The sequence below is a fragment of the Pezoporus occidentalis genome, unplaced genomic scaffold, assembly GCF_034315485.1.
Source record: "Pezoporus occidentalis ecotype Australia unplaced genomic scaffold, CSIRO_AGI_Poc_V1 ctg153, whole genome shotgun sequence".
Taxonomy (NCBI): domain Eukaryota; kingdom Metazoa; phylum Chordata; class Aves; order Psittaciformes; family Psittacidae; genus Pezoporus; species Pezoporus occidentalis.
The window spans coordinates 2,330,279-2,357,910 of NW_026913350.1; the positions used below are offsets into that span (position 1 = coordinate 2,330,279).

General features: G+C 51.9%; 1 protein-coding gene across 7 annotated transcripts in view; it reads right to left on the reverse strand.

Moving 5' to 3' along the window:
• The window catches only part of ARID1A (AT-rich interaction domain 1A), a 60,152-nt gene extending 38,862 nt beyond the window's left edge, over nt 1-21,290 (reverse strand). For 2 of the 7 annotated variants that reach the window (XM_062611451.1, XM_062611450.1), the window contains exon 1: nt 18,445-20,103. In XM_062611451.1, the coding sequence (XP_062467435.1) occupies nt 18,445-19,596 (1,152 nt within the window). In that variant the 5' untranslated portion in view covers nt 19,597-20,103. Of the gene's footprint in view, nt 1-17,760; nt 17,925-18,444; nt 20,106-20,404 lie in introns of those variants that run through there. The other 5 variants (XM_062611454.1, XM_062611452.1, XM_062611449.1 and 2 more) reach the window with 5 other exon arrangements.
• Nucleotides 21,291-27,632: the final 6,342 nt, after the last annotated feature.

Below are 27,632 nucleotides of genomic sequence, written 5' to 3' on the forward strand. Positions count from 1 at the left end.
CGGGGGCTTTAACTGCGCTCATTTTAGCGGCATCGCTCTGGCTTAAAGAGCCTACCATCAGGAAGTCTGCCTAAATCTGCTCCCTCAAGCCTTTTGGGTTAAGTCACAGTCTAAGCTGAAGCGCAGTGAAGTGTGGATCGATCCCAGAGCTCATGTGAAGGCTGCGGGGGGAGCAGAGGTGCTGCCCAGCTCCTTTGTACACCCATGTTACACAAGGTGGGTAAGGCAAGAGGAAGCCTGTTCGCCTGCAAGAACACTTCAGGATAAATAAGGAAATACCAAACCCCGACTGCAAAAGGCTGGAGATTCTTCTCTGGACTGATACATGGGAAATCCTTTCAATAGGAAACCACAGGAGTAGATTACTGTGATTACACTTCAAAAGCAAAGGCCCTGCCACAGAGAGACATAATTGAGAGAAAGTGTTGCTCCTTGATCACTGAAGTCCAGACCCCCTGCTAACATCTCCTTGCATTCATAGAAATTGCTTCTATTCTCCCTTCAATCTCGTTATCTCTGCTGTTTTATAACACTCTTAAGTACCCAAACTTGGCAAAACACAGCCCTGTCACCAGTGGAACTTTCCAAAGCAGAGCGGTGTGTAGCGGAAGCAGCTGGTGCTCCAGAGAAATGCTGAGCTCTCCAGAAAATGTAAGGTATTTCTAGACCAAGAGCTAGTAACAGCAAGCCCAAAGAGAGCTTAAATTGCCGCGTTCAAAAGCTTTCCGGAGCAGGATGTGTAGTGTAAGGGATGTGTCAGACCCCTAAAATGAAACAGCACTGTGAAAATCGGCTCTCCTTCAACAAGCAGCCAGAGTTTTCCTTAAAAAACAAGTATCAAAAGAGCTTTGAAGCAGACAAGAGGATTCCACAAACAATTCCCTTCTGATTTTGTCCAGCAGCAGAGAAGTTTGGCCTCCTGAGGTTCAGTTGGAGGGGACTCACTTAATGGCCTCAGCAGGAAAACAAGGAAAGGAAAGAGGCAAATCCCACTTTGGAAGCAAGAGCCAAACCCTCCACAGCTGTACAGAAAAATGTAATCCTGGCTTTCCCCGTTACCTTCTTCCATTTGTGTTCTATTACACCAGAGGAAGAAGGGGAAGCAGAGAACTCTCCAGTTTCAAATCAGCGTCATTCCATTATTGGCAAACGTGGGGATCGGCCACAACCGCCCCCAGAAACTGGAAAAGCCACAAAACCAGTACTAAAAGCCCCAAGCCCTCACCTTGGATTCGCAGTCTTTTCCTGCCTAGATGTGGGGTTTGTGATCAAAACTGAGCAGCAGCATTCCCGGCTGTTTAACCCGGAGAAGCCCTAATTGATTCCCACAGTCATTAACCTGCATTTTACCTCGGAGAGTGGTAGTTAAGGAAGTCGGCACTGCTATTTATAACTCATCTCAAATTGAGGGCAGACTGCCTAAAATCTAACACATCCCAGCTGTACTCCTGTTTGAACTGGGGCCAAGGGAATTTTTTAAAGCAATCTTGGCACTGAATGAATGACACCAACAGTATGAGCGCGCGTGTGGTTGTGTTGTGGTGACGTAGCGCTGGAGGTGGAAGGGGAAGGGGGGGCAGCACGCTGTAATCCCTCTCTCCCAAGCCTGCTCGCTGTGTACAAGGCTCGGCCCCGGGCCGGTACGAGGCTCCGGAGCCGCCCACCGAGAAGCAAACACAGGAAACGGCTTTTCCTGCGCAACGCCTTGGAGCGAGGAGCACATGGCTAATCTGCATAAAAGCAAAGCCACACCACTCCTGCCAGGAAGGTTAGTGCTCATAATCTCTGGCCATGGAGCTGGCTGCCTGCGAGGACTTGGACCCGAGCCTGATAACCCAGAAAGAGCTGAGAACAGATGGGCAAAGACCCCGGCAGAAGCAGCGGCGCGCACGTGATGAGCCACATGGCCCCGCCAGCACTAAAACTATTGTTTGGCTGCTGAGAGCCGGTACAAAGCCAGGCCCGAGCGGGCCCTGCGAGCTCAGGGAGAGGGGGCAGCTGCTCCCCTGCCACGGCCGGAGCATGGGGACCACCGAGTGCCGCGGGCCTGGAAGTCACCGAGCTGAGGAGATGCTGAGATGCTGACTGCCGTTCGGAGGGCTCAGAGAACAACCTGCTTGCCTTCCCAAGGCTGAATCCAGGTGGGATCTTACTGAAGTGAAGAAACTAGGTCTCAGTAGAAGAACATGCTGTTTCCTCGGGTCTCTAACCCCAAAGGCAAGGGCAAATAGTCTCTGCACCAGTGAAGTCACAAAGCACGCTGCCATGTTGGCTATAGAGATTGTATTAGTGATGGACAATGCTGGGAAAGGGGAGTTGTCTTCCCTAAGAATGAGTCAACAAGGATCATGGTCATATTGGATTTAATCATTGAAACCAGGCAAGAGAATAAAGCCACCAGTCTTCCCTCAACCTTTCTGTGCCACTGCAATCAAAATCAACAAGCTGTATGAAGAAGATCAGCAACAGCCTCACCTTAACAGGCTGGTAACACCTACAGTGGCTCATGGGAAAGATCTGCGTTCAAAACAAGCAGCTTTCCCTGCCCGTTGTTCTCCAGTGCCAGAGAAATGCCAGCCAGGCCAAGCCAGGCAGGGGAACATCCACCTTGGAGTCATGGCAAATGGAGCATCACTCAGGGAAAACACTTTGTCTTGATCACAAGGGTGCCAAGAGGCTTCATCAACTTAACATGAATGTTTCTAAACAGCATCTCTAATCACAGTGGAGAGATTGTGCTGACCTTTGCCAGTTCTAGTACATGCCACGTCCTCTGGAGCTACCAAGAGCTCAGGCTGCCACAAGACACTAACACTGAGTCAGGTCTTAGAGGTCCCACCCTCCAACACCATTAACACCCTGCCATCCACACTGCCTTCACCTCTAAGCCCACCCATGCCATGATCAAGACAAATCCAATTCTCAACATACTCACCATATATTAGGTGTGATGATACCTGCACATAAGGCCCAAGTACTCATGAATGAGTGTGAAATGCCCAGGAGGGGCTATCCTAAGCTGGCACAAAAGCCTCACAGACCCACCAAAGCCAGCCAGGCTCAACAACTTCCACCTATGGACTGACCAACCCAAGCAGAGAGTTGCTCCCTTCAGCATCATTCACCCATGGCAACGCCATGACATCACAAGAGGATGGAACTAAGAGCAAGGGGTTGGAACACCAACATCACAATGACATCCAGGAGGCAGCCAAGATGCTACAGCAAACCCTACTTTCAGCTGGTAGTTTTCATGCCTCTGGTTTGCACTTCACACACTTTGATGCCCGTCTGGGGTTTCTGAAACTCCACACACGCATGACTCCAATTCCTTCATAACCAGCCTAGAGGGTTCAAGCTGAGACATGAGCACAAACTGACAACCACCCTTATTCATGAGCAAACAGTGTTCATCTTCAGTGAGAGACATTTTCATCTGATCTATTTAAGGTGCAACTGGCTGTGCTAAGGTCAATATCCCAGCCTGAACTCGCTGCCTTTTATAGCTTCTGGAGGGCCAGTGCACTGGGTCATACTTCCTTACCTCTCTTCCTGTGGTGCTCTGCTTTTAAAGAGAGATGAAGAGGCTAAGGAGAAATTAAGGATAAGAGGAAGGCTCTCCTGTAGCAGATAAAGATGCCCCCAAAACCGGAACACATAGAAGCCCGTGGTAAACACTACACTGAAGTGTACCAAGTTTAAATGACAAGCATGTTCTACCGAGCACATCATCACAAACATGGGCACTTCCTTTTTCTTCTCCCCTCCTCTATTTAAACTTGAGAAATCCACCAACTTCCTTCAGCCTTCACCATGCACAGGACAACACTGTGAGCCTGAGCCAGTGACCTTCCCTGCCTGTCCCCATCGCTTTGGGAACAAGCACCCTGGTAATGAAACAGGCTGGGTTGGTCCCACTCACACACCGGGTACCAAAACCTGGCTGATGGAATATAGTTCAGGATTGGTTTCAGGATTAAACTTGCAGGATGTAAGCTACAGAGAAATGAAACTCTCCCCTCACTCCCACACATCCTAGAATCAAACTTAGATTTGAATATACAACCAAGAGGTGATAGATCACCATCATCTCATTGTCAATGGCCACTATGGATTAAGTTATTGGTTGCTATTGTGTTCAAGTAACTGAGCTCTGCTCAACAGTTTCAGTTCTGCAACTACAGGGAGCCTGGTTTGATCTCTCACTTATTCCAGGAGGTCAGTTTGACCCAAGCCACTTTCTATTCCCCTCACCTCGTGCTAACACTCAGCCCTCAGGACAAGCTCATGACATCAACATCACACACAAAGGAAAACAGGACATCTTCTGAACGACTTCAGTCACCTGCTTCCAACTATATGGAGCTGCTGTAAACTTAAGATCAGCCCCATTCCTGCATTTATTACTCCAGTTCCTTTGGGGAGATCTTCTGTAAACCCAGAACACAAAGTTTCACCCGTGGAAAGAAGATGAAGTTTTCTCCAAGCAGCTCTCCTGTGAGCTCCATCTCCCTGGCTAAACACAGCTCAGTAATTACCCTATTAACATTGCTCAGCAAGAGGCCAGTCCACACATCTCAAAGGACTTTCCTAAGCACCACTCTTACTGATACTCTTCAGATTGATTAAAACCAACCAGAGTTTTGCTTACAGGTTGTATCATCGTAGAACAGTTTATCCCTGAAAGAAGTCAATCAGAAGGTGATCCCGTAGGAAGTGAAGGGAGAGCCCCACCTCAAGCCTCCACTGGAAGTAACCCAACAGCAGTACAGCTTTCAGGCCCAAGAACAAGCAGGGTTCTGAGGGGTTTCTATACTTTGAAAAGGTGGAAGGCAGGAAGGTGGCAAACCGGCCTGGCTTTTAAACCAAGGGCATTTCTTGATCTCATCTTTCCTTCCCAGCTTGACTTTAAGCCCCCCTTAACAAATTCAACAAATCCAGCTTATCGAGGCTCTGGATTTCAGCTCCTTTCTTCAGTCAGTTGTTCCCTCTGACACATGGCACAGTGCTTATCGCACCACATTGTTTAGGTGTCCCTCAGGACCCTCCATGTAATATTTTGACCAATGTCACATCTAGAGACAACATACAGCTGGTTTTCTGCAGTCTTCAAGATACACTCAAAGGCAGATGCACGCTCACATTAACAGGACTTTTTCCTGGGCTTGGGAAAAGCTGTAGTACAAAAGGACCTGAAGCAGGATTTACACTGTGAACACTGACATGGACCTGTGAGAGGGGGAAAGTTAGCTCTGTTTATATGCCAAGTTAGCCTCAAACTGAAGCTTGCCCACAGCCAGGCTCACACAGTGCCCTTGTCCAAGCAACATCACATGAGATGCTTCATGGACACCTTTCCCGTCTGCAGGCTTGATGCACATCTGCATGGAAACAGCACAGGGGATTCCCTACACCAGAGAATTAGGCAACAACCAGAGGACTCATTTCCATTTCCTTCCACCTCTCTTCTGCCAGCAAGACACTGATGACACAACTGAACATCCACGTTGTTTCTGAACACCATAACGTAGTAACACCTTGGGAGAGAAGGGAAGAGCCCAAGCCCAGGCTGGGTCCAGCTCTCTGCAGCAGGCTGGAGAACAAGTGCTGTCCCCATGTCCCTGTCTGACAGCCCAGCCCAGCCCGGATCACTTGCCTGGGCAATCAGTTTCCTTCTGCATCAAACGGACACTGATGTGGAGGCAGGAGCTGACAACTACTTCCAGGGTTGTTTTAGAGCGGCAGGCGATGCTGACAAACACCACTGCCTGAATCCAGTGCAGTCAAAATTAAGGGTTACAATTCTTTCACAGCAGCTGGACACTAGTGAAGCTTTCAGACATTCAGAGTCAGATTAGCAGCTGGCTGTTTCGCAGGGCGAGCTCTAACACCTCCAGTATCTCCACTTACCTGTAAGGACAAACCCCTCATTTCCTCCTACCCACAAGAGCAGGTAACCAGCTCTCCCCTCACTCCCACACTTCACTCACTTTAGAAACACACCATTCAACCAGCTGACCCCAGTGTTTCTGAAACGCCACTCCTGACTCTTCTCAACGTCTGAACAAGAGGAAAAGAGAACTATGTCTGAGCTCCACGGGGGATGATCCCAAGGAACACGTGACAGTTGTAGTGAGGTGCTGTTCCTTTTAAGACTGAAGGAAACTTCCTTCCTGAATATTAAATCAGGCTTTAAGTTTAGCCAGCCTCCTACGTCTGGCTCTAATGAACTGGAGGCAAGTCAACAAAAAGATGGCTAAGCATCTCATTACAGCATTTTCGTTCCAGGCCTACTTACACACTAGAAGGAGCAAGCAAGCTCATGTACCACAGAAATGGGCCCGGGCCAAGAGCAAGCCATAAAAACAAGCAAGAGGAGGAAGGGCTAGGATGGAAGAGCAAAATCATACCAAGTGTCACCACTACTTAAGTGATCTAACTTCCATCAGCCAGAGCAGCTGCTTCAGATCCCCACAAGAGGCAAAGTATCCGTGCTAAGCACCACTGAGAACCTGAAAGGGTTCTGGAAGTTCCATGAACACATCCAGACCTGTGGCCAACTCCAGCCATCCAGCTAATTCCCTGTAACCCCCTTTTCCTTTCAAACAAGCAATGCTGATCCCACAGGCAGATGGCTATTGCTACTGAGCACAGTGGATGTGTTCCAAACCTAGAACACCCAACGGAAGAGGCTCACTGGAGTTCACCTTCCAGAACAAAGTTAGTTTTAGCAATTCATAAGAAGCCCTTCCTGCACAGACATCTGCTGGGTCCTGCTGCACACTCAAGAGCTGACAAGACACCTCTAGCACAGCCTCCTAAAAACAATTTCTTCTTAGCTCTTCATCCCTAAAATGCAGCACTGCAGGTTCCTGCCCACCTGTGTATGCCTGAAAGCTCCATCTCCATTTGAATATCTCATCACTTTGCAAATCTATCTCATTTTACACCAGAATAAACGGTGGCTGAACAGACTCAACTGGGCAGGCAAACCCTCATGACCTCTTATGCCAGGCTGGTATGGAAAGACCCAAGAAGCATCTCGAGATGCTTCTCCATGGGCTTACCTCTCCTACCACACACAGCACCAAGACGGAGTAGGACAAAGCCACGTTCATTATAAGGGAGGTCCAGCTCAGGGTACCTCGTCTCAGCGTGCAGAGCTCCATCTTGTCCACAGCAGCTGCCTGCTTTAGTAAGAGCTGCGTGTCGGGGCCTGTAGCTTCTCCAAGCCACGTTTCAGCATTACACAGGCTCTCCCTTGCTTCTGCAGAATAACTGAGGTTATTGAAAAGCATGTAAAGAAACACCAAAATAATCCAAGAAATCTGAGTTTTGGAATGAATCTGTGGAAGAGGCTGGCAGTCTTGGTTTGAGTGAGCACAAAAGTCTGTGCTCCATCACCTCACCTCCAGACTTTGAATCAGGCTCACCAGTGGAGGACATCACCACTGCTTTGCAATGGGGCGATGGGCACCAGCCAGCTGTAGCTGCCCAAAGGCACACCCTCATCCCAGTCGGGAGCTGCTGGGGTAATGATCTGCTCATTACTTCAAGGCTATCTCAACCATACCTCAGGTACAGGGCAAGAGCTGACCTTCCCAGTACAGTCTGCATCGCACTGGCATTAGCCCTAGTGTCACCTCATTAGGAAGCAACTTAGTACGCCTTAAATCCCATCCATCCCTCCTGACCCCGCTGCAGTGTTTTATATCCAGCACAAAACAAGGTAACAAAGCTTTGTTTTGCTTAATAGAAAGTTATTTCCCTTCTCATTACAGCAGCTGATAAATCTGGGTGCTATTTTTGTGGATTTTATTGAGCCTTCTGTTATTTTAGTCTTAAAATTCAGCCTTCAAGACTCCACTTTGGTTCCATGGAACCAAAAGTACTTAAAATTGCAGTAATGACAAGTTACCATCTGCATTTACCAAGGACACACTTGGTAACTTTAGAGCAGGCAACAACCAATCTCCAGTATTTATACCCAAATGATCTATTTGCATCCAGAAAGCAGAGCTGCTGTCGTGCCTGTGTTGGTAAGAGGAGGTTGTGGGAGAGGAGAAGAATATGTAGGCAAGAAACTGGGAGCTGCAGCCAAGCCAGCTCCCAGACAGCACTGAAGACACTACTAGAGCCTTCATCAAGCCAAGGCTGTCATGATTCAGGTTTGTTACACTTGGCAAGCCCAGCATGAATCCCAGCCCCACAGCAATGCAAGGTCATTGCTATTTAAAAATAGTAATAATGAAAACATAAAGCCCACCAGCCCTTGGTCGTAGTGAGCTTGGAAACCTGGGTCCACTGCCCCATGCTCGCTTCTGTCCTTGGGCTTTTATTTCATCTCCATCCAGAAAAGCCCAGCTCTCTTTCAAAGCAAAATGAACAATGTGGGGAGTTGCTTAGCAGGTTAAAAGGAGTGTGTGTTGGCAGCTGGTGAGAAGATACAAGAACTCCTAACTGTGCCAATGCCATGGGGGGAGGAGGAACAGCCAACGCTGCAAAGTCTTCACTGGTTTCAGGAACAGGTATAACAAGAAACTGTAAGACAACTCATATGAGAAAAGGAAGATGAGACATGACTGTACCTTGACAGCAGTGACAACGCTGAACAGTTTATTGTCATTTACAGAGTGATCAGATTTAAAGCTCACCTTAACACATGTTCACCATTCAGGATGAGTAGCACTGTTGCCTTGACAGAGGACACTTTTAACACACTCTGCATTCATCATTAAAGCCAGTAAATCTACACTCTGAAGCTCAGCAGCAAATTACCTCCTGATATAATATGCCTAATGAGTTATTCTCTGAGCATGTGGACAACAGATTTAGCACCTTGCTCCAGAGAAGAAGGGAGGCAAAGGTTAAGGGCCAGAACACAGTTGAAAGCCGAGGAGCACTCAACTGCTCTGGGATATTTCATCCAACACTAATCACTTCATCTGATTTTAATTCCTGACACCAAATCAGCATATAGCTTTTCAAAGGGAATCTTGTCCTAGATTGCAAGGTAATCAATCACAATTAACGGGGAAACAAGCTTTTGCAACGCTGCCATGCCTTGCGAACCGAACAGAAGGCCAGAGAAGGTGCTTTAGAAAGGTCTTTGAAGTACAGGCAGGCAGGATAATTTGGGAAAGGTCTCTCAGTCCCTTCTGTACCTTCAAGAGGAGGGAGCAAACAGCCAAGTGCTTTGCTTCTCCAGTGCGTGAGCTGAGGAGAAGTGCTTTTGATGCCACTTCTATTCTGACCCCTCACCCAGGATTAGCACACTCCTCTCCCGAGAGGCCCTTCTCCACTGACATGCCCTGTTCCAGGGGAGCCATGCTCTGCCCCAGGCACACAGAAACGACACTTCCACTGAGATGATCTTTTGTAAAACCAAAGAAAACTGTTCCAGGTGTAACTCCACGTCCAGAGACAACGTATGATCTAGTAGCTATAGCATTAACCTCAATGCAGAGAGATAGGGCCTTGAGCACCTGCTCTGAAGAGCTCCCATACAACCAACTGAGGCAAGGAAAGGCTTCCGAGGCGGGGAGAACTGCTCATACCAGCCCTGCTGGTGTCTCACAATAAACGAGGAGATACTCTGATTTTCCAGGGGATCCAAAACACTACAATTGCCACAATCCCCCCATGCAACAGGAAGCAAAGGAGTCAGTTTGAATAGGAAGTTAACCCCCACGCGCACAGAGCAGCCCCAGCAAAGGGCAGGATGCCAGGACTGCCGACACCACGGCCACAACACGTGCAGCCACAGCACAACAGAAGGGCAGTCTCAGGGAACACATGACCTCACTCGGTAAACTGGCCTTGAATGGGAAGCCTTTTCCTTGATTAGCTGTGCCAGCTGTGAAGTCAGAGATCGTGCACTAAAAACCCCGTATCAACTCTCAACTAACTCCAGCACTTCCACCGTCTCCTTGCATCTTCCGCACAGAGGTAAGAACTGTCCTTCAGACCACTTCACAAAGTATGTCTGAAGGAAAGACCACCTCTTAGTCTGGCACTGGTTTAATTATTTACATACAGTTAATGAATAGCAGATTCTCCTCCTAAACTTGTACAGGGTGCATAGTCCTACAGTCATTTGGACTTTAAATCCATCATCAGACTGTTAGGAAGTACGCCAAACAAGCCTACTGGAAGGATTCCACAGAGGGAGCCTGGTCAGCTCCGGGCCCCTGGAAGAAATTCAGGTGGCAAAGCAGGACAACCCAATGCCTTCAACACGATCCCCAGCAAGCACAGTCATCTGGAAGTAAGGGGAGACATTTTGCCATCAAGTTTATCTCAAAGAAATAGGGGACAGGCAGAAAGCCACACGTTCAAAAGCAGGTTACCATTCACTTTTGCCTCTGTTCTCCAGACCTAAAGACACTGGGGCAACAAGAGATACTCAGTTAAGGTGACTGGAGCTGGAATATCTTTCCTGATGTCCAATGCTAAGGACAGCAAAGCAGTGAAACACACTGAGGCAGCTCCATGGCATTCATCTGCTCTGTTCTCAGGTCTGGCTGAAGCAGGACAGCAGGTTAAATGACCTTCTGAATTCAGATCCAGACCTCTGTTCAACAAGAAAAATAGTCACCTCCAAATTCAGTGCAGGCAACAAACCAACAGCAAGATTCTGCAGGCAGCAGAGATCACACTGCACATTCTCCTCACCCAAAAGAACAGCTTCAGTGCCATAAACCTAAACCAGAATGGCCATCTTTAGAGCAGGCTTCCCTCTAATCTGTGCCTCTTGCTTCTCAGACCATACACTGCCGCTCTGGACACTGATGGTGGCAAGAAAGTACAAACCCACTGATGCCAACTGGGGCTGGCTGTGCCTATGCACTGGTCTGAGCGTATTCCACAGGGCAGAGCAGGTCTCCCACCACGGTGTCTGGAAGCGAAGCTGCAGCTGTAGCGGTGGCCTCGGCCAGCTCTGAAACATTCCTGTGCAGTTACTCACAGGCAGGGTGCCAGAGCGGTGCTGACATCAGAAGGGAAACAGTGATTTTCAGGGTTTCTCTTAGTCAAACCTGAATGAGATCTCACAAGTGAGTGGAAGGGGGGAAAACGCAGTCATTCTGCCCACAGGGACACTCCAGAGGCCTCCAAACATCAAGAGCTTCTCTTTGAGAAGGGTCACAGACTCTCTCTGGATGGGAAACCTACCCCAGGCCAGGGTCTGACATCGCTGACCACCAAAACACTCCTCCCAGTCACATCCAAGACGCCACCATCACATCCCACCAAAACCACCAAAGTGCTCTTTGGTCCCCTTCATTCTCCAAACAGGGGCGTGCTGCACGCAGAGGGGCCACCACAGCGTCTCTAAGAACTACCCCCCGGTACAACCTGCAGCTTCTTAGGATGGTTTGGGCATAACGTAAATTATCCATGAGCAAGAAGATGTTACTGTGCAAGTTTAATATGGAAATAAAGAGAGGAAAAAGGGAAAAGTTCGCAGCAATTGAATTTGTCCTTGAGTTTCAATGACTGTTGCTAACTTCAGGAAGTAAGGACATGCTGGTTATCACACGAAAGGCCAGTAACTGCAAAAGCTGCTGCTCCACTGCAGCTATTTACACAAACTGATTTTTCACAGGAATTTCATCGGAATTAACACATACACTCTCTTACCCTCCCATAAAGAAATGTCTTTACAGAACGACCCGATCCCCTTATTCGCTCCTGCCCACTTGTCCCTTTTTGCTCCCCCCAAAGCCTAAAAAGAGCACAATTAGAAATGCCTAGCTGCAGTTATTGTACTCTGAACACATAAAAACCCTATGTTCTGAGAGTCTGAAGTAGCTTTTATTCAGTTGATCTATCATTATGTGGCCTCCTTTACCTCTCGCTACACGAAGTTCATGCCAACGTTGTGTAAATACTCACTGAGCTGTCACTGAACCTTGGAAACGCTCCACAAAGAACACCACTGGCAACCCTGGAAAAGCTTTTCCTGATGTAGTCCAACAAAACCCCGAAATGCTCAAGCTGCACAACTGAACTGCAGAGTTGTAACACTGGGAGCGTAGGTGCACCAAGAGTAAGAAAAGGAAACCCCTCCCTCACCCATATGTTAATACATATTCTAATCCGATTAAGACACTACAGGAATGGGTAAAATATGTACATGAGCTGAGTCCTGAGAGCAGCAGCTCCTCCTGTTCCAGCCCTGCTTCTCTCACGCTATGCACCTCTGAGGGCAGGCTTGGGTGCTGCTTCCTTAAGCACAGAAGTCCATGAAAAAGGGTCTTAATACACTGAATTAAGACCCATATAGTAGGGAGGAAAGATGGGCTCACATTTAGAGCACAGGCTGAGCTCAGAAGATGGATATCCCACTCTCTGCCCTGTCCCAGAGCTGGTGCCTCACCTTGACAAGTTCTCACATCAGCATCTTCATACAACCACCACTGCGAGAAGAGAAAACCTTGCACTCCTCCTCTGTACCAGGGTGAAACAGGAGTGTGCCTGAAGCTTCCTTCCTACAGAGCCTGAAGAACGAGAAGCGCACACTCCACGCAGCAGAGATGACATGAGATTTATGATTGGAATTTTACTGGAATCACTTGATAAACACAGCGCGGCCTTCCCCGAGCGCACAGAAAGCGCACACGCTCTCTCTTCAGGTGACCAACTTCCCTGCTTTTCCAGCCACTAAACTGAGGAACAGAAAGGCATCAACTCCTCTCATGGAATCCAGGAACAGGCAGGGACGCAGACACAGCGCACAGCAGCTTCGGTCCAGCCATTCTGCCAAACAAAACTGCTTTTTTTCCTCCAATCCCACCTGTCAGTCGCTTCTAGAGGCAGATTTACGGCACTGGCAAACAGACATCCAGGATAGCTTTACCACTGCACACACCAGGATAGCTTTACCACTGCACACACCAGGATAGCTTTACCACTGCACACACCAGGGTAGCTTTACCACTGCACACACCAGGGTAGCTTTACCACTGCACACACCAGGATAGCTTTACCACTGCACACACCAGGATAGCTTTACCACTGCACACACACAACCTCTGGAGAGTTTAAAGGTTGGACTTCTTGAGATCAGCACACGACAGAAAAACTTTTGCAGGACTTCTCCTCAAAACAACTCCCCCCCTCCCCTCCAGAAAAAACACATTTCCTTTCTTTACCCTCACCAGAACAAAAGGGGAGAGATTATTCTGCATCTTGCTGATGGCTTAAGGACCCTTCCAGAAGAAAAAGCAATGCTAAATACTGACAAGCTTACCATAACCCACCCCCCTCCTTTCCAATTACACTTCCCTGCCTTTGGTATCCGCTTTGCTACTACTGCTGCTACTTGAGAGTTTCCAACATTCTTGGCAGGAATTGGGCAATGGCATGCTGATGAGCTTTTCCCCAGAGCAATCCATCACACAGGAGTTGCAATTCAAAAACGAAGAAATCAAACTGACTAGACAAAGAATTTCAAATACACGGAGTGAAAACTGCAAAGGGCATCCTTCTCCTCTCATATTTTCATTACCGAGATCACACAATTCCCATTCAGAGGGTAAAAACTGCATTTCCGAGTTGGCAGCGTGCCTTTGAAAAGGGGAGGAAGAAAAATGGAGGAAAAGTCACATTTGAGGTAACAGATAAAATGAAGGGCTGCACTATTTAGCTTCATTTTAGCCATTAGTTTCCCTCTGAAGGAAAGCTGCTGGGCTTTTTAATGTGATTGCCATGGAAGACTTTTAACAGGGTCTCGTGTAGTATTTGTGACATGGTATTCATTGACCAGGCCTCTCAAATAAAACTAGAGGAAAAACCCCAAACTAAGGCGAACATATCAAGCTTATGAGAACAGGAAAATCCAGCCAGAGCAGAACATCTGATTCTCATGCTTCCCCCAACCCTGGTTTCTAGTGTTATTTAGGAACAGGGAAGAGGTTCTGCCTCTTGAGCAGTCACTTCAGGACACATTTGCTGCAGCACATAAAAGGGATTAAACTGGACAGTTTAAGAAACCACTAAGCATTCTAAATCAAAAAACCCAGGCCCAAAATGAAATGTAAAAACCCTCCAGAAATCACATCTCTGCCCTACAACATGATTACAAGATACACCACAGGTAGAACCCCCACAAGCCCAGACAAGAAGCAAGGATTGATGAAGCATTCCATACTGTCCTGCATCCTACACATATCCTGCCTGGGAACACTGGTCACCTCAAACTGAGTACCAAGGAGATGGTATGCCAGAAAACAAGAGACGTGAAGAGAATCAGGCAACCCCTCACTGACTTCAGACTGGCACAGACTATTCAAACAGCTATGCAAAACCTCCAGTGTCCCCACCAGAATTAACTAGATCTTAACACCAAAATTAACCCAGCACCACCTTCCTACAAACCAGACAAGGCCTAAATTCACTCATTCAGACCCAAACCCTACCCTTGAAAAAGATGATGCCCTCTTTGTTGGAAAGACCTAGCGCATACTACACCTCGCACGCAATTCCAGTGCTCCTAACATTACAATGCTAAGCAAGGAAAAAAAGCCTGCGACACAAGCCAAGAGGAGCCAGGTCTCACTTTCCGATTCCAAGCTATCGCAGCTCATTGGCAGCACAGAGCCATTTGGTGCCAATTTAGTTTCAAAAACATATTTGCAACAACATTTTTCATGCCTCACTTGCTGCTAAAGTTGAGCTCGAAGTCAACAAAAAACAGCTATTACATGGCAACAGGCCCAAAAGCAGTTTGTCTTTATTAACATATGAGTTTTAAACCGCCTTCACTGAACTTTATAATAGAGACCTAGAGACATCAGCGCACCTATGGGGATGTTATCCGGGATGTCAATGATTCATGCGATCCAAAGACAAGCTCCCGTTACAGGAGACGCTGTCTGCCACCAGGAGAAATGCCCAGCTAGTAAAGGGAGGGAAGTCCTTCCTCTTCAATAGTTTCCTTTTAGTCCCAAGACTCTGGGAAAGCCAGCTGTATTATTAACAACTAATACGCTAAGGGAAAGGGGGTGGAAACAAATGCATGGTAGAGCTGGAAAAACTGAAAACTAAGATCCCTGGCCTGGTTTCTTCCAAGTCATTCCCACAGAAAACCACAGATTCCTCCTCATCCCACACGCTGTAAAAGAGCCATTCTGATCCCTTGATCCTATTCCACGTTTCCCAGCTATGAAGGTCATCAGAAACAATGCCAAGCCCTCTGCTGCAGCCCCTTCCAGCAGCGAGCACATCTGCCTTCACCGGGGCTCAGCACCACCTTCCTGGACCCTGGTGGTGAGCAGAGGGGTCCATGAGGGTTACAAACTGCTCTCCTTTTATTACAGGAAACATTCCACCCAAACAACTTGCACGCCAGGAATTACTTGACCTTTCTTGATGAGCAACACAGTAAAACCCTCCTTGTGGCACCATTCATAAATCCTAAAAAGAATCAAGAGTTAGAAGCACTTCCCTTTTCCACATCATCCTGCTTCCCATCCCCAAACCCCCAGAGGCTTACTATCCCAAGGATTCCCAAGCAGAGGAACCCCACGCTCTTCCCGCATCATCTACAAGCCTGCACCAAGGAATGCTTCTCTTTCTAGTGCTTGCTCAGATGAATTACATTCTCCTCTCATCCTCCCAGAGTCTCCCAGAACTTAGGTGGCAAGTACCCACTCTGCTTATCACTGTCCAAGACAAAGAGGGAGACACAAAGCTTTATTTAATCCTGCTGCAGGGAATTTCACAGAGCACAAAGCAAAAAAGAGGCTGTAATTTAGGAGTGGAGTATTTATTAATCAACCATTCCTTGTGGGCAGCACCGATTGACATGTGGAAGCTTTTTTTATCGCGCTAGATAAGTCTGTTCTTTTTCCAGCAGGAAAATAAAGGTAATTGTCAGTTTGAGTCCAATAATCCTTGGCACAAAGTGGATTTGGGAGGGCGGTTTGGTTTTCAGGATGGGGGAGTTGCTGGTTTGCTTTTTATATACACAATTTGTACTATCTAAAGTTCAACTCATCCTGAGAACAACTCTCCATTGATAACCCCCATTTACAGGACGGGTTACTCCGATCTTACTGACAGGCTGTGCCTCGGCAGCTCCAGCTCGTGGCACCACGTTCCATTCATTTGCAGAGACAAAATAAGCTCCTCTCACAAGTACACATCAGAATACTGACACAAATCGACTTCTGTCCAATACAGGCTAAAGTACCTGCCTGAGAAGCTCAAGCTGACACCACATTTGATCTAAACGTGCATTTTTCAGGGTAGAGGAAGTGCCTTCAAGTGAAACCACCGGTGACAGTTGTCCGCATGGATCACAGGTCTGCACAAACAGAGTCCTGAGGAGCTGAAACCTTCACTGAGGATAACTGAACACTCACTCCCCGTTAACACTGGACACTTCGATGACCAGGGCAGAGATCAGATCCTCTCTTAGCACTATTTCAATCTGACAGAAGAGACAAGTAAGTAATTCAGGACACTCAAGGGGACATTGCCTCTGGTTATCAAGGAACAAAACCAAAGCAGTTTTCAGATCAACACAAGAGAAGCACTGAGCAAGAAGGGAAACTGGAGGCTGCCTGTCAGCTTACATGGTCTCGGATGTCTCCAACCCAGGGCCTGAAGTTAGAGCAGAGTACACAGACTGAAAAGGGAAGTCTCAGTCCTGCACGAGGCCATGACAGGCCTCACAGATGCACATGTAGGCACAGAGAGTAACCCGGTTTAAACCAAGGTTTCCAGCTATCAGATACCAGCAGCTCTTTTCCCTGTATCTAAAATGTCTGATGCATACGCTGTGCTGCTTCCTCCTCTGAACGTTTTCTGGCCATCTATGTTTTCAGCAAAGAGGTAAGTCTACACATACAAGGATAAGCGTAATTCTGAGGCTCAATTTGCTGCCTACTCCTCCAAAGAGCAAAGAGTTGGGACCCTGTTGAGCCTGACCACAATGAGCACCTCAAAGTCTGTAACAAGTCCCTTTATTTCTGGGGGAAAAGAGACCCAGCAGCACTTGCTCAAAGCAAGTCAAAATGTGCCCAGAGACACGCAGATAGAGAGGCTCAGGCCTGTCCTCTATTAAAGCTCTATTGAATGTGAAGTTGATAATTCACCTTTTTCGATGCTGCAGCCACAAGTTTGGTTTTGACTGCTCTGTTGTTTGAGCTTTTTTCCTCCTTAAGGCTGTAACACACCCAAGAACCCCCCATTCTCCCATCTAATAAAGAACCCAAACAGCCCCACTTTTGAAATTAGCCAGAAACAAACGCACCCTCAGATCCATCAAAGAAATCATTTATACCAAAGGGAAAGTCACATAAACCAAAATAAACAGCCAGCCCATTGTGCAGGAGGGGCCTGCCACCGTTCCAACAACACAGACTCTATTCCAGGCCGCATTAAAACATCGCAAGCAAAATAAACCCAAGGTACAAACAAAATGCCATCGCCTCCTCTTTTGTTCCGAGGCACAATGCAGCAGGGGCAGGCGGGCCGGGGCTCCGCTCCCCGGTGCGGGGCTGCACCCAAGCGCCTCAAGGTCACGGCCGGTTCCGGTGAGGGGGCCGCGGGAGGCGGCGAGCGGAGCTGCCGTGGGTCCGGGGCTGGCGGAAAAGCCGAGTGTAAAAGTTTATGAGCTCATCAGGATGGTTGTACCATTACATCAGAGGCAATTATAAATGGCCAAGAGCAGGAGATGGGGAGCCAATCAGATCACAGATAGGATGTCAACCTAAGACCAACTGTCTCCTGGCTTTGACAGAAGGATTTTACCTCCATAATTCAAATCCCAAACCAAACCGATCTGCACTCACTGCTCCCATCGCCCAGCTCTCTACCGGCGCTCCCAGCCGCAGGCCCCGGCCAACGGCCCGCCGGGGAGCGTGGCCCCGCACAGCCGGGCCGAACCGCGGCCACCCCAACGGACCCCGCCGGGCCCCGCAGAAGGGTGCGGGCCCCCCCCGGGGCCGGGAGTGCTCCGAGGGGAGCGGGGCGGCGGGGCCGGGGGCGATGGGGCGGATGGCGGCGGCGCTGCCGGGGCCACGCGATGGCCCGGCCGGGCCCGCCCGCACCCCCGGCCCCCGTGCCCGGCCCCGCCGGCCCCTCACCGCCCTCCGCCGGGGGCGGCCGGTCCCGCTCGCCCGCCGGAGCCCCCCGGAGCGGGCCGGGGCGGCGGAGAGGACGGCGGCCGCTCGCCGGGAGCCTCGCACAAAGACTGGGGAGGGAGGAAGGGAAGGCGGCGAGGCAGCCATTTTAGAGCGAGCGAGCAAGCACAGACAATGGCAGCTCCCCGGCAGCGCCGACCCGGCGGGGGGAACCCGCGGGAGAGGCACCGCCACCCCCCCAGCTCCCGAACCCCTCGTCCCCCGCCACCCCCGGTCCCTCCCGGCCCCGGCCCGGCCCAGTTCCCGGTGTGTCCCCCCCCTCCCCGCCCGCCCCACGCGGCCCCGCCGTTACCTGCTGGCTCCTGCCGAGGGACTGTCCACCGCCGGCTCCGCCGCTGCTCCCGGGGCTCATGGGCGCGTGGTGGCTCCTCGGCGGGGCCCCGCCGGCCGCTGAGGCCCAGCCCTGGCTGCTGCCCGCGCCGTACTGCGAGACCATCTCGGCGGCGGCCGGGCCCTTGGCGGCGGCTCCCCCGTCCTGCGGCCCGCCGCTATAGTCGCCCCCGGGGTACCCCTGGTAGCCGCGGGCGGAGCTGGGGGAGGTGAGGAGCTGGTTGAGGGTGGGGGTGGCCGTGGGCTGCGGGGTGGCTCCCCCTCCTCCTCCTGCACCGCCGGCGGCCGAGGGCCCCATGACCCCGAAGCGCTGCTGCTGGAAGGCGGCGGTCGCGGGGGACTTGGCGCCGGCGGCCGCCGGAGCGGAGCTCTGCGCGCTGCCCCGGGGGGAGCTCAGGGCGTAGGCCTGGTGGGGAGGCGGGTAGGAACCGGCGCTGCGCCCGGCCCCGGCCGCATAGTAGGAGTTGTACTGGTGGTTGGGGAAGCCGTGCTCGGCGCCGCCGTGCGAGTTCTGGGGAGGGGGCGGCCCCGCGGGGGCTCCCGCCGGCCCCGGGTAGGACTGCTCCAGGCCCCCGCTCTGCAGCGCTGCCATGCCAGGGCTTTGTTGTCCGCCATGTTGGTGGAAGGCAGCGGCGGCGGCCGCAGCGGCGGCGGCAGCAGCCTGGGCACCGCGGCCGTAGGGCTGCCCGAAGCCGTAGGCTGGCGGGGGCAAGGCGGCCGGGTGGGAAGGGGGAGGCTGCTGCGGCGGCGGCGGCTGCTGCTGCGGCGCCCCCACCCCGTCGCTGCTGCCGCCGCCACCGGGCGGCTCCGGGAGGTTATTGTTCAGGGTGGCGGCGGCAGCGGCGGGCCTGGGGCCCGGGTTCCCGTTCGAGCTCTTCAGGTCGGACTCGGCCCCTGCGCCCCCTCCGTTGCTTTCGGCCCCGTCCTGCAGCTCCTTCCCCGTGGGGCCCTCGCTCTCCGCCTGCTTCTCGCCGCCGCCGCCGCGCTCTGCCGCCGCCTCACCCCCCGCCTCCTCCGGGGGACAATCCCGCTGCTGCGCCTCCGCTTTCTTCAGCTCGGATGGAGCCGGGGCGCCCAGGCTGCTGGCGGCGGCGGGGGCGACCTGAGCAGCCATGATCCCCCCCCTCCCCACCCAGCCACCCCCCCCCGGACCGGTTCCCCCCGAGCTGCTCCCTGCCTGGCCGGCCGGCGTGAGGCCTCGCTGCTCTGCTGCTCCCCGCTCAGGCGGCGGCGGGCTCTTCAGGGCAGCGGGGGCTCATTCCCCCCCGGCCTGGTTGGCGAGGCGGGGAGGGCTCCGCTGGGCTGGGCTTCCCGGGGCCTGGCCCCGCTGTACCTCCTCGGTTGCAGCCGGCGGAGAAAGGGGAGGAGGAGGGAGTGGGGGGGAAGGAGGAGGAGGTATGGGGGGGGTGGGGGGGACCCGGGACGGGGCTCCCGGTGCGGGAGAGGCGGGAGGGAGGGAGGGGGGACACGGCGGGCGGGCGGGCGCCGTCCCCGGAGCCGGGCCGGGCGGCGGCAGGGCCGGGCTGGGCGAGCCGCGCGGCAGCTCCCGACTCTGGTCCGCCGAGCGGGGCTCACTCCGACACGAGGCTCAGCACTGCCATTTTACCCAGCGCCGCGGCCGCCTGCCAAACCCGGAGCGGAGCGCGGCGCGGCCCGGACGGGAGCCTCCCCCCCGTCACAAAGGAGGAGCGGGCCGGCCCCGGCCGCTGGCGGCTCGGCGCGGCGGAGGCTGCCGCACGCAAAACCCGCAGCGGATCCGCGGAGCCGAGCGCGGCCGCGGGGCCGAGCCGAGCCGAGCCGGGCCGGGCCAAGTGCGGGGTGGGGGGGGAGCAAAGCAGAGCTGGCGGCGCGGGGGCACTTCCCTTCCTTTCCCTTCCCTTCTTTTCCCCTCCCTTCCCTCCCCTCGAGGGGGCCGCCCGTACCTGTCCGGGGAGCTTCCCGGGGCAGCGAGGCGATGTCCTCCAGCGGGAATCCTCCAGGAGAGCGGCAGGGCCGCGCCGCCGGCTCACGGGTATCGGCAGGGAGATGGCCCGTGGGTTAACGAAGCGCCTCGTCTTTGTCCCTAGAAATCCCATTTAGAATTAGCCTTTGCAAACTGTTAGCGGTTGTCATTTCCTCTCCTCGCCAGCTGTGTCCCTCTGGATGCGGCCTTGGAAGCGCTCCAGAACTGTAACTGCGCGCAGGGACAGCCAAGAAAGTCTGGTCCCGCTCCTGCCAAGGCGAGGGCAGTGGGCACGGAACCAGGGACTCCCTCAGGGCGGCTGCATGGGGAGAACCACCACCTGGACGTGTCTAGACACAACAGGTTGAGCAATGGGACAGGATGCGCTGGCAATCGCAAAGGGCAATGTCAAGAGGTGAACCAAAAATTAGGCCATGCTCTGCTGCAACCGTTTCAGACCCCAGTTCCCACCTCCTCCATCCCCACAGCCTTTTGCAAAGTGGGAAGAGGGAGGAAACGTACCTGGACTGCTGCCCCAAACATGGCCTGTCTTGTGCCATCAGGTTTGTCGTGGCATATTCTACTTCAAATGGCGTGGGTCTGGCGCAGAGCATGGAAGGTACAGAAAGATGAGTTAGTTGGATTATAACAACCAAGCTCACAGAAATGGGGACACAGTGGCGTGGTCAAAATGGTGGGACCCATGAACTGGGCAGGTGTCTCTTCTGGAATGTGGAAAAGTGACCTTTAAGGAGAGAGAAAACAATGGGTAGAGAGTCAAAAGATGCTTCTGAGGCCTAAGACTGCCATTTTAGAACATCACCCCAAAACAAAACACGGGGCAGAAGTTACCCCCATTACCAACTCTGTGGTGAGGGAAGCAAAGCCTAACAATGGGACACAGCAGGAGAAATCCCAGTCCCACAGCCCAGGTCACAGTGCAGAAACACAAGTCCAGCACAAGTAGTGATGCCCAGGGCTGGATGCCCAGGAGGGATGAATTGAAGATTTAGGTGTCTGCTGCTGTCAGCTGAACCCTCACAGTCATCACAAAACTTACAATATAAAATATTTATCACCTAGGATGCAGGTGGTGGAACAAAGGGGGTTATTCCAAAGCTCAGAAGTAGGAGGGCAATAAACAGCCACATTTTAAATGTATTTGAGAGCAATAAACTGCCCTTGCAGCTCCTGTTTTGTTCCAATGGACTATGCAATGTGGAGCAGGTTCCATCCCACCACACAGGCCAGTCAGTCTTTCTCAACTACAGAAAGAAAAGGGTAAGGAATAGTGACACTGGTATTGTGATCACACTCAACCACAGCCTCTGTGAAGGCTGGAGCTCTGGTACAGCGCTGGGATCTCACATGGGTGGCTCTGTGTGTGGACCACAGAACAACAAAGCCACCAAGATACTCCAGAAGAGTATGGAACATGCTAGAACACAAGCTGATCTGCACGCTGTATTCAGAGAGCTTCTGTTACTTGATCTAAGCCCAGGTTCTAGAAAGACAAGCAGAGGGAAAAACTCCTTCCCCGTGCCAGGCTGGACCCCCACGAGTGAGGCCCAGAGGCTTTCCTTACATTGATTTATGCTCTGGTGGGCTACAGTGCCTAAAGAGACCAAAAGACTCATTTTCAGTTTCATTTATGCTAAACTTAAGGGAAACAAAGATCAAACTGGAGAGATTTCTGTCCTTTAATCCCAGAAGCATCTCCCTGACTCCAAAGCTGGAGTCTACTTCAGGAAGCAAAGCCCCAGTGTCTAACCAAGCCCTGCCAAAAGTTTAATGACCACAGGTTGTGGCTTGGGTGCATCCCGATGAAGACCTTGCTCCCCACCTCTCTATGTGTGCCAGCCCTTTGGAATCTCGCTCTAAGAGCGCGATGGCAGACTCGGAAACCTGGTGCTGCTTGTGCTGTGAAGAGCAGCCCGGATTCCCCAGCCTCCCACACAATGGGAAGACACTCACTTTACCAAATGTTTGTGAAAGCTGAAGCAAGTTTTGGAATCTGCCTCATCAATGAGGGCCTGGCACTTTACTGAGGCACCCGGTGAGTTTCCAACTGCAAGGTTTGGGAAGCAGATGACAGCTCTTCAGAGCATTTCCACCTGAGAGCTGGAAATCCTCCCGCCATCCCGTGCTGCAACAACCGCCTTCCCATCGCCGCAACTTTCCATCGCGAGGCTCTTTCTGCCTGCCTGAGCGCTCCCTGCGAAGCGGCGTGAGCAGCCCTCTGCTCCCCACCTCCCCAAGTGCTGAGCACGCTTTCCTCCACAACAGGCTCAGCCCCTGGCTCTCAGATAGGCTGGGGACCAGCCCGGCGCTCTCACATGGCACCGCAGCCACCACCACTAGGCTGGCTCCTCCTGAGTGGAAGTCTCCTTCATGAAGGTGGCCGTGCCATTTAACCCAGCGCTGAGGCGCTTTCGGAAACCTGGTCTAGATTAGAGTACTCGAAACAGGAGCAGTGTCTTTCCCCCCTCCTCAAAAAAAATAAAAGCAGGCTCTGCCAACTGTGTGATGGCAAATATGGACTGAATCGTTGACATGGAAACCGGACTGAAGTCAGGCGCGCTCCCTCCCGCTCACACACACACAAGTTATCATTATCCCCGGCCTTCCCACTTGCTATAAACACGGACTGGATTAGCACGGCAGGAATTGGGCAGAGTTTCTAGGATAAAGTATTAACTAGCGCAACTGAGCCAGAATGAAAGGAGCTGGGATGGAATGAACACAGTTGGGTGAAGAAGGATGCTCTTCCATTTTAGTGAAAGGCACGGGGCTGCTGAGATATGCAGACTGGACCCAAGAACAAGAGACCCGTCTATTATAATTCATGGAGCATGCTGCAAAATATGGAATGGAGTAAGGAAAAGGTTGGCTCCTGTCCCTCAGCTTCTGGCAGAGTAGTTTGGCTAAAGAAAATTCAGTTTCCTCTAAATATATGTGCCCAGCTCGCTCCTTCCAGGATTTTAGCCGCTGTCACATCCATGTTAAGCACTCCCATTGCAGCTTCAGGAGTGCTGAGATTAATATTCCTGGAATTATTTGTTGGCTGGGAGCAGCTGATGTGCTGGGCTTTGTGTTAGACAATGCTTATTTACCCTCTTTTTAAAAGGAAAAGCTTAGATATTGTATAACCCCCTCTCTGGCACCGCCACAATGGCAGAAGGGCAGGGGGGAGCGTAACTCTTGGGGTTCAAAGGCAAGGAGTAGGTTTGACATGGGGTTTTAGTGCTTCCCACCCAGTGAGCCCCGCAGGTTATGAGGGGAAGGAAGCCCTGCTCCAGGCTGCTGTTAACGTTTGACAGGGAGCCGCGAAACTTTGGATGCGTGTGGAAGGGAAAGAGGACTCGGCCCGACTCGAGGAAATAAATGGATTATTTTAGCAGCCCTCGCTAGGAGGAGTAAAAGGCGAAGCGGAGTTTCCACAGAGGAAGGGACAACCCGGGGCTGGTGCCACGCGGGTTCGCTGCCCCATTCCCAGCTGCCCCCCGAGCCACTCCTGGCTGGTGGAAGGGGACAGGTGGAAGTTTTGGGGCACATGTGTGAGGATTCGGGGCTAAGCGACGCGAGCAGCGCTCACCCTAGCAATGAGAACAAGGCTGGAGCTGGGATTTCATCCTTCCCGAGAGAAGTGACAGATGCTGGGGACGGGGACAGCAAAACACCGGAGAGCAGGGGAGAGCGAACCGCACTGCTGTGACACGGGTGTTGCACTGCCGTTACACTGCCGTTACACACCACCAGCCCTCTGATGCTGCACGCTCGGGGAAGGGAGAGTAAATCTACTCGGGGAAAGAAAAACAAGGGTTAAAAAAGGCAACAAAACGCGGCGCGGAGCTCCTAAACCAACCCTGCACTGGATCAGGAGCCAACCGTCGAATTTCCCACCGAATCCCACCGGATTTGGGACCTGTCGGGTTGGCTTGAAGAGCAACCGCCTCCCTCTGCAACCCCCACTCGGAAGAGTTAAAAACACACAGAAAAGGCTTTTAAAGCTGCAGAAAGAACTCAACTCCAGGCCTGGCTTTTCCCACTGGTCGCAACTCTTAATTCAGTCTGGGGAGCAGGACTGGAAGCAAGAGCGGGCAGGAGAGCCCAGCCCCCCCCCCCCCCCCTTCACTGCTCCCTGCAGTGGAGGGTACCCAAAATCCCCCTTTCCCGTGAAATCCTGCCCTGCTCAAGTGTATTTTAAGGGAAGTTGGAGTTCGGGCGTCACGGCTGGGGTGGGGAGGGTGCTGCGGGAGAGGCGGGCGCCCCAAGGAGGGGGTTTACCCCCTTTTTCTCCCGCTCTCGCACTGCCATTTTCCCGAAGCGGGGAGGGAGCAAAAGGCAGCGCCTGCGAGGAAGTTTCTCACGGCAACTGCGGGCTGGATCGGGAATGGAGCCTTTTGTTCCCGGCAAGTTGAGCAGGAACGAGAGTTGGAGCCTGCTGGGGAGAAAAACCAGGGGAGAAATAAAATGGAGGGAAAGAGGAAGAGAGGAGGGAGAGATGGTGCCGAGCTGAGAGCCACAGCAGCGCCGGGCTGCTCTCTGCAGCGCGGCGTGATTGAGAAAGTTGCTGTGGTTGCCCGAGGCAGAAATCCCTCGTTCGGTGCATGGGAATGAGGGAGAGACCCAAGGACAAGCAGGGCTGTGCGGGAAGTGGAATTTTCCGAGGGGGTTCACATCCTTCGGAGCTCTTTTTGCCAAGATTGGATCTCCTGGCTCGATGAAGGCTGCCTCCTAGAGACACCAGGAATAAGGCCTCAAAGATGAGGCGTGCACTAGGCCTGATTCAACTAAATAATGAAGGATAGGGGGCACCTTCCCTTATAATTAGAGCAAGGTCTGAAGATGAGGCGTGACTCTGGGTCCTCCCTTCTGTTTCCCTTTCTCCCCAGTGAGTGTCGAAACACCACCATGATGTCTGAATGGGGTGAAAAGCCAACTTAAAACAGCCCCCCCCCCCCCGATGTAATGCTTGAATACATACCCAACATATCCATAGTCACAAAAACAACTGGGTTTGTCTCCTGCTACGCACTAATTCTGCACTCCAAACCCACACATACAGACCCAGAATGCCAAACACTATAAACTTGTCAGAATAAACCCTCAACTCGCTGACAAACATCCATCACTTAAAGTCACCCACGTAAAGGTGGAGCAGAACTTTAATCCCCTCATTATTTGTACACTTGGTGGTGGGTTCAAAAAGCCAGAGCCTGCTGCTGCCAAGAGTGAGCTTTTCACACAAGTTTGGGCTTTAGTGGCCTGGCCTGGAAATAGCACTTGATTAAAAATGTTAATCACCTTCTGGTCGGTGCGACCCTGACAGCGGCTCCAGCGAGGTGCCACGTGGGAAAGCAGAGTTTGGGATTTAAACGTGCTTTTCCCACTCCAGCCCGAGGGACTGAGAGCGCCTTAACGGGGGACAGGAAGAAATAAATACATTAAAATTAATAGATTAAAAAAAAAAAAAAAAGCCCTTTTCGTGGTGCTCAGAAGCGACCTCTGTGGCTGCTCGGGGAGTGAAGTTCACCAGCGCGGAGCGAGGCGCAGGGCAGATGCAGCGCGGTCCCGCCGGCTTCGGGGGGAAATTAAACAAGAAAAGAAAGAAATAAATGGGAACGGGGTGGGGGGGGGGGGGGACGGGACATACACGGGGAACGAGGACACCCCCGCTTGCGAAGCGCAGTGGGCCGCAAAGCATTGTTTGGAGGAGGAGCGACGCCGCGGTGATGGGCTCAGCAGCGGCTGCTGGAACGCGTGGCTACTGACAATGCCGCCCCACAGCCATCGAGCGCCACGGCCCCGCAGCTCCCCAGTGCCCCCCAAAACCCCCGGGCCGGGCTGGAGGATCCCCCCCCCCCCCGGAGCGAGCTCTGTGGCACCGGGACCCGGCCACCCCCTCGCGGGCTGCCCTGGGGTGATGGGGGGGCTGGGGGCTGCACTCCCGGCCAGGGCACCAGGGCTGCCTCCTCCCATTGGTCTGGAGCAGGGTTTGACACAGCGGCCAGGGCTGTGGAAGTTCAACGGGGAGACGGCAGAAGGCGTCACACGGGGATTTCAGTTCTTCACACGCTTATGGTGGCTTTAACTTTTGCATCTTTGCGAGCAATTAACAGCGTGGCTGTTAAAAGAGGACTTAAAGACACACAGACAGCAGAGGTGAGGGAACAGCAAACACCCCACCTCATCCATGGAGGCAAGAAAACACATTAAAACCTCCCCATTAATGAAGAGGTCCATTAAAATAAAGCTTATTTTTGCTATGGTTATTTCTGGTTGTTCTCCCTCCTCCACCCCAACTTTGTTTTACTAAAGCAGGGAAACATATACAGAAACCTTGCCTGCAGTAAATGCTGCTTTTTTTTTAAACGGAGCCCAGATGCTGGTCAGGATTAAGGTTACACCAAACACATTCTACATTGCCATTTTCCAAACAGAATGAAGCAGATGGAAAAGATGGAAGAGGATACAGGAGGAACGGAGCACCACTGAAAACTGCAAGCCCTGCACTGAGAGCTGGAGAGGAGTGAAGCCGGGCATGTGGAGTGTGCCTATTGCATTCCTCACAGCTAAAATAAGTAGTTTTAATTAAACAGCTGTTGGAATTTGGGCTTTAAACCTTCTGTTTAAAATGGGAAAGGGAAGTTCAGCTGCAGCCGCTCACTGGAGTCTCCTCAGGGCTCAGTCCTGGGAGATGCAAAAGCCACTGGCTTCAGGCCACCAGAGTACTTAAGTCTACGGGTAATTTTAAACATCAGCAGTACCGGTGATTCTAAGCATATACTCCCTTAAACTTAATCGTGTGCTCAGCACTTTGCAGGATCCACCCAGGATACTCATCCCAGCTTCTAGCTCAAGAAAAGGAGGATGTGCACATTGGAGAAAACAAAGGGAAAAAAAATCTACTTCTGAAAGGGGATAAAGAGGTTTGGGTTTGTAAAAGATGCCAGTTCATCAGTATGGGGAGCTCAGCTCAAACCAGGATCAGTCTCTAGGGAAGTCAGCTGAATCCATGCTTCTATGTAAAATACCCCCATTTGGCAAATTCATTCTAGTACTGAAGGTGAAATTCTGCAATAGCTGAAGTTTCCTGGGACTCAGGTCTTCTGATGGGCTTTAAAATCCCTCACAAAACTGGATCTTCAGAGATTTTGTTGATGTTATATAGGCACACACACAATGCAGAGAAAGAACATACAAAC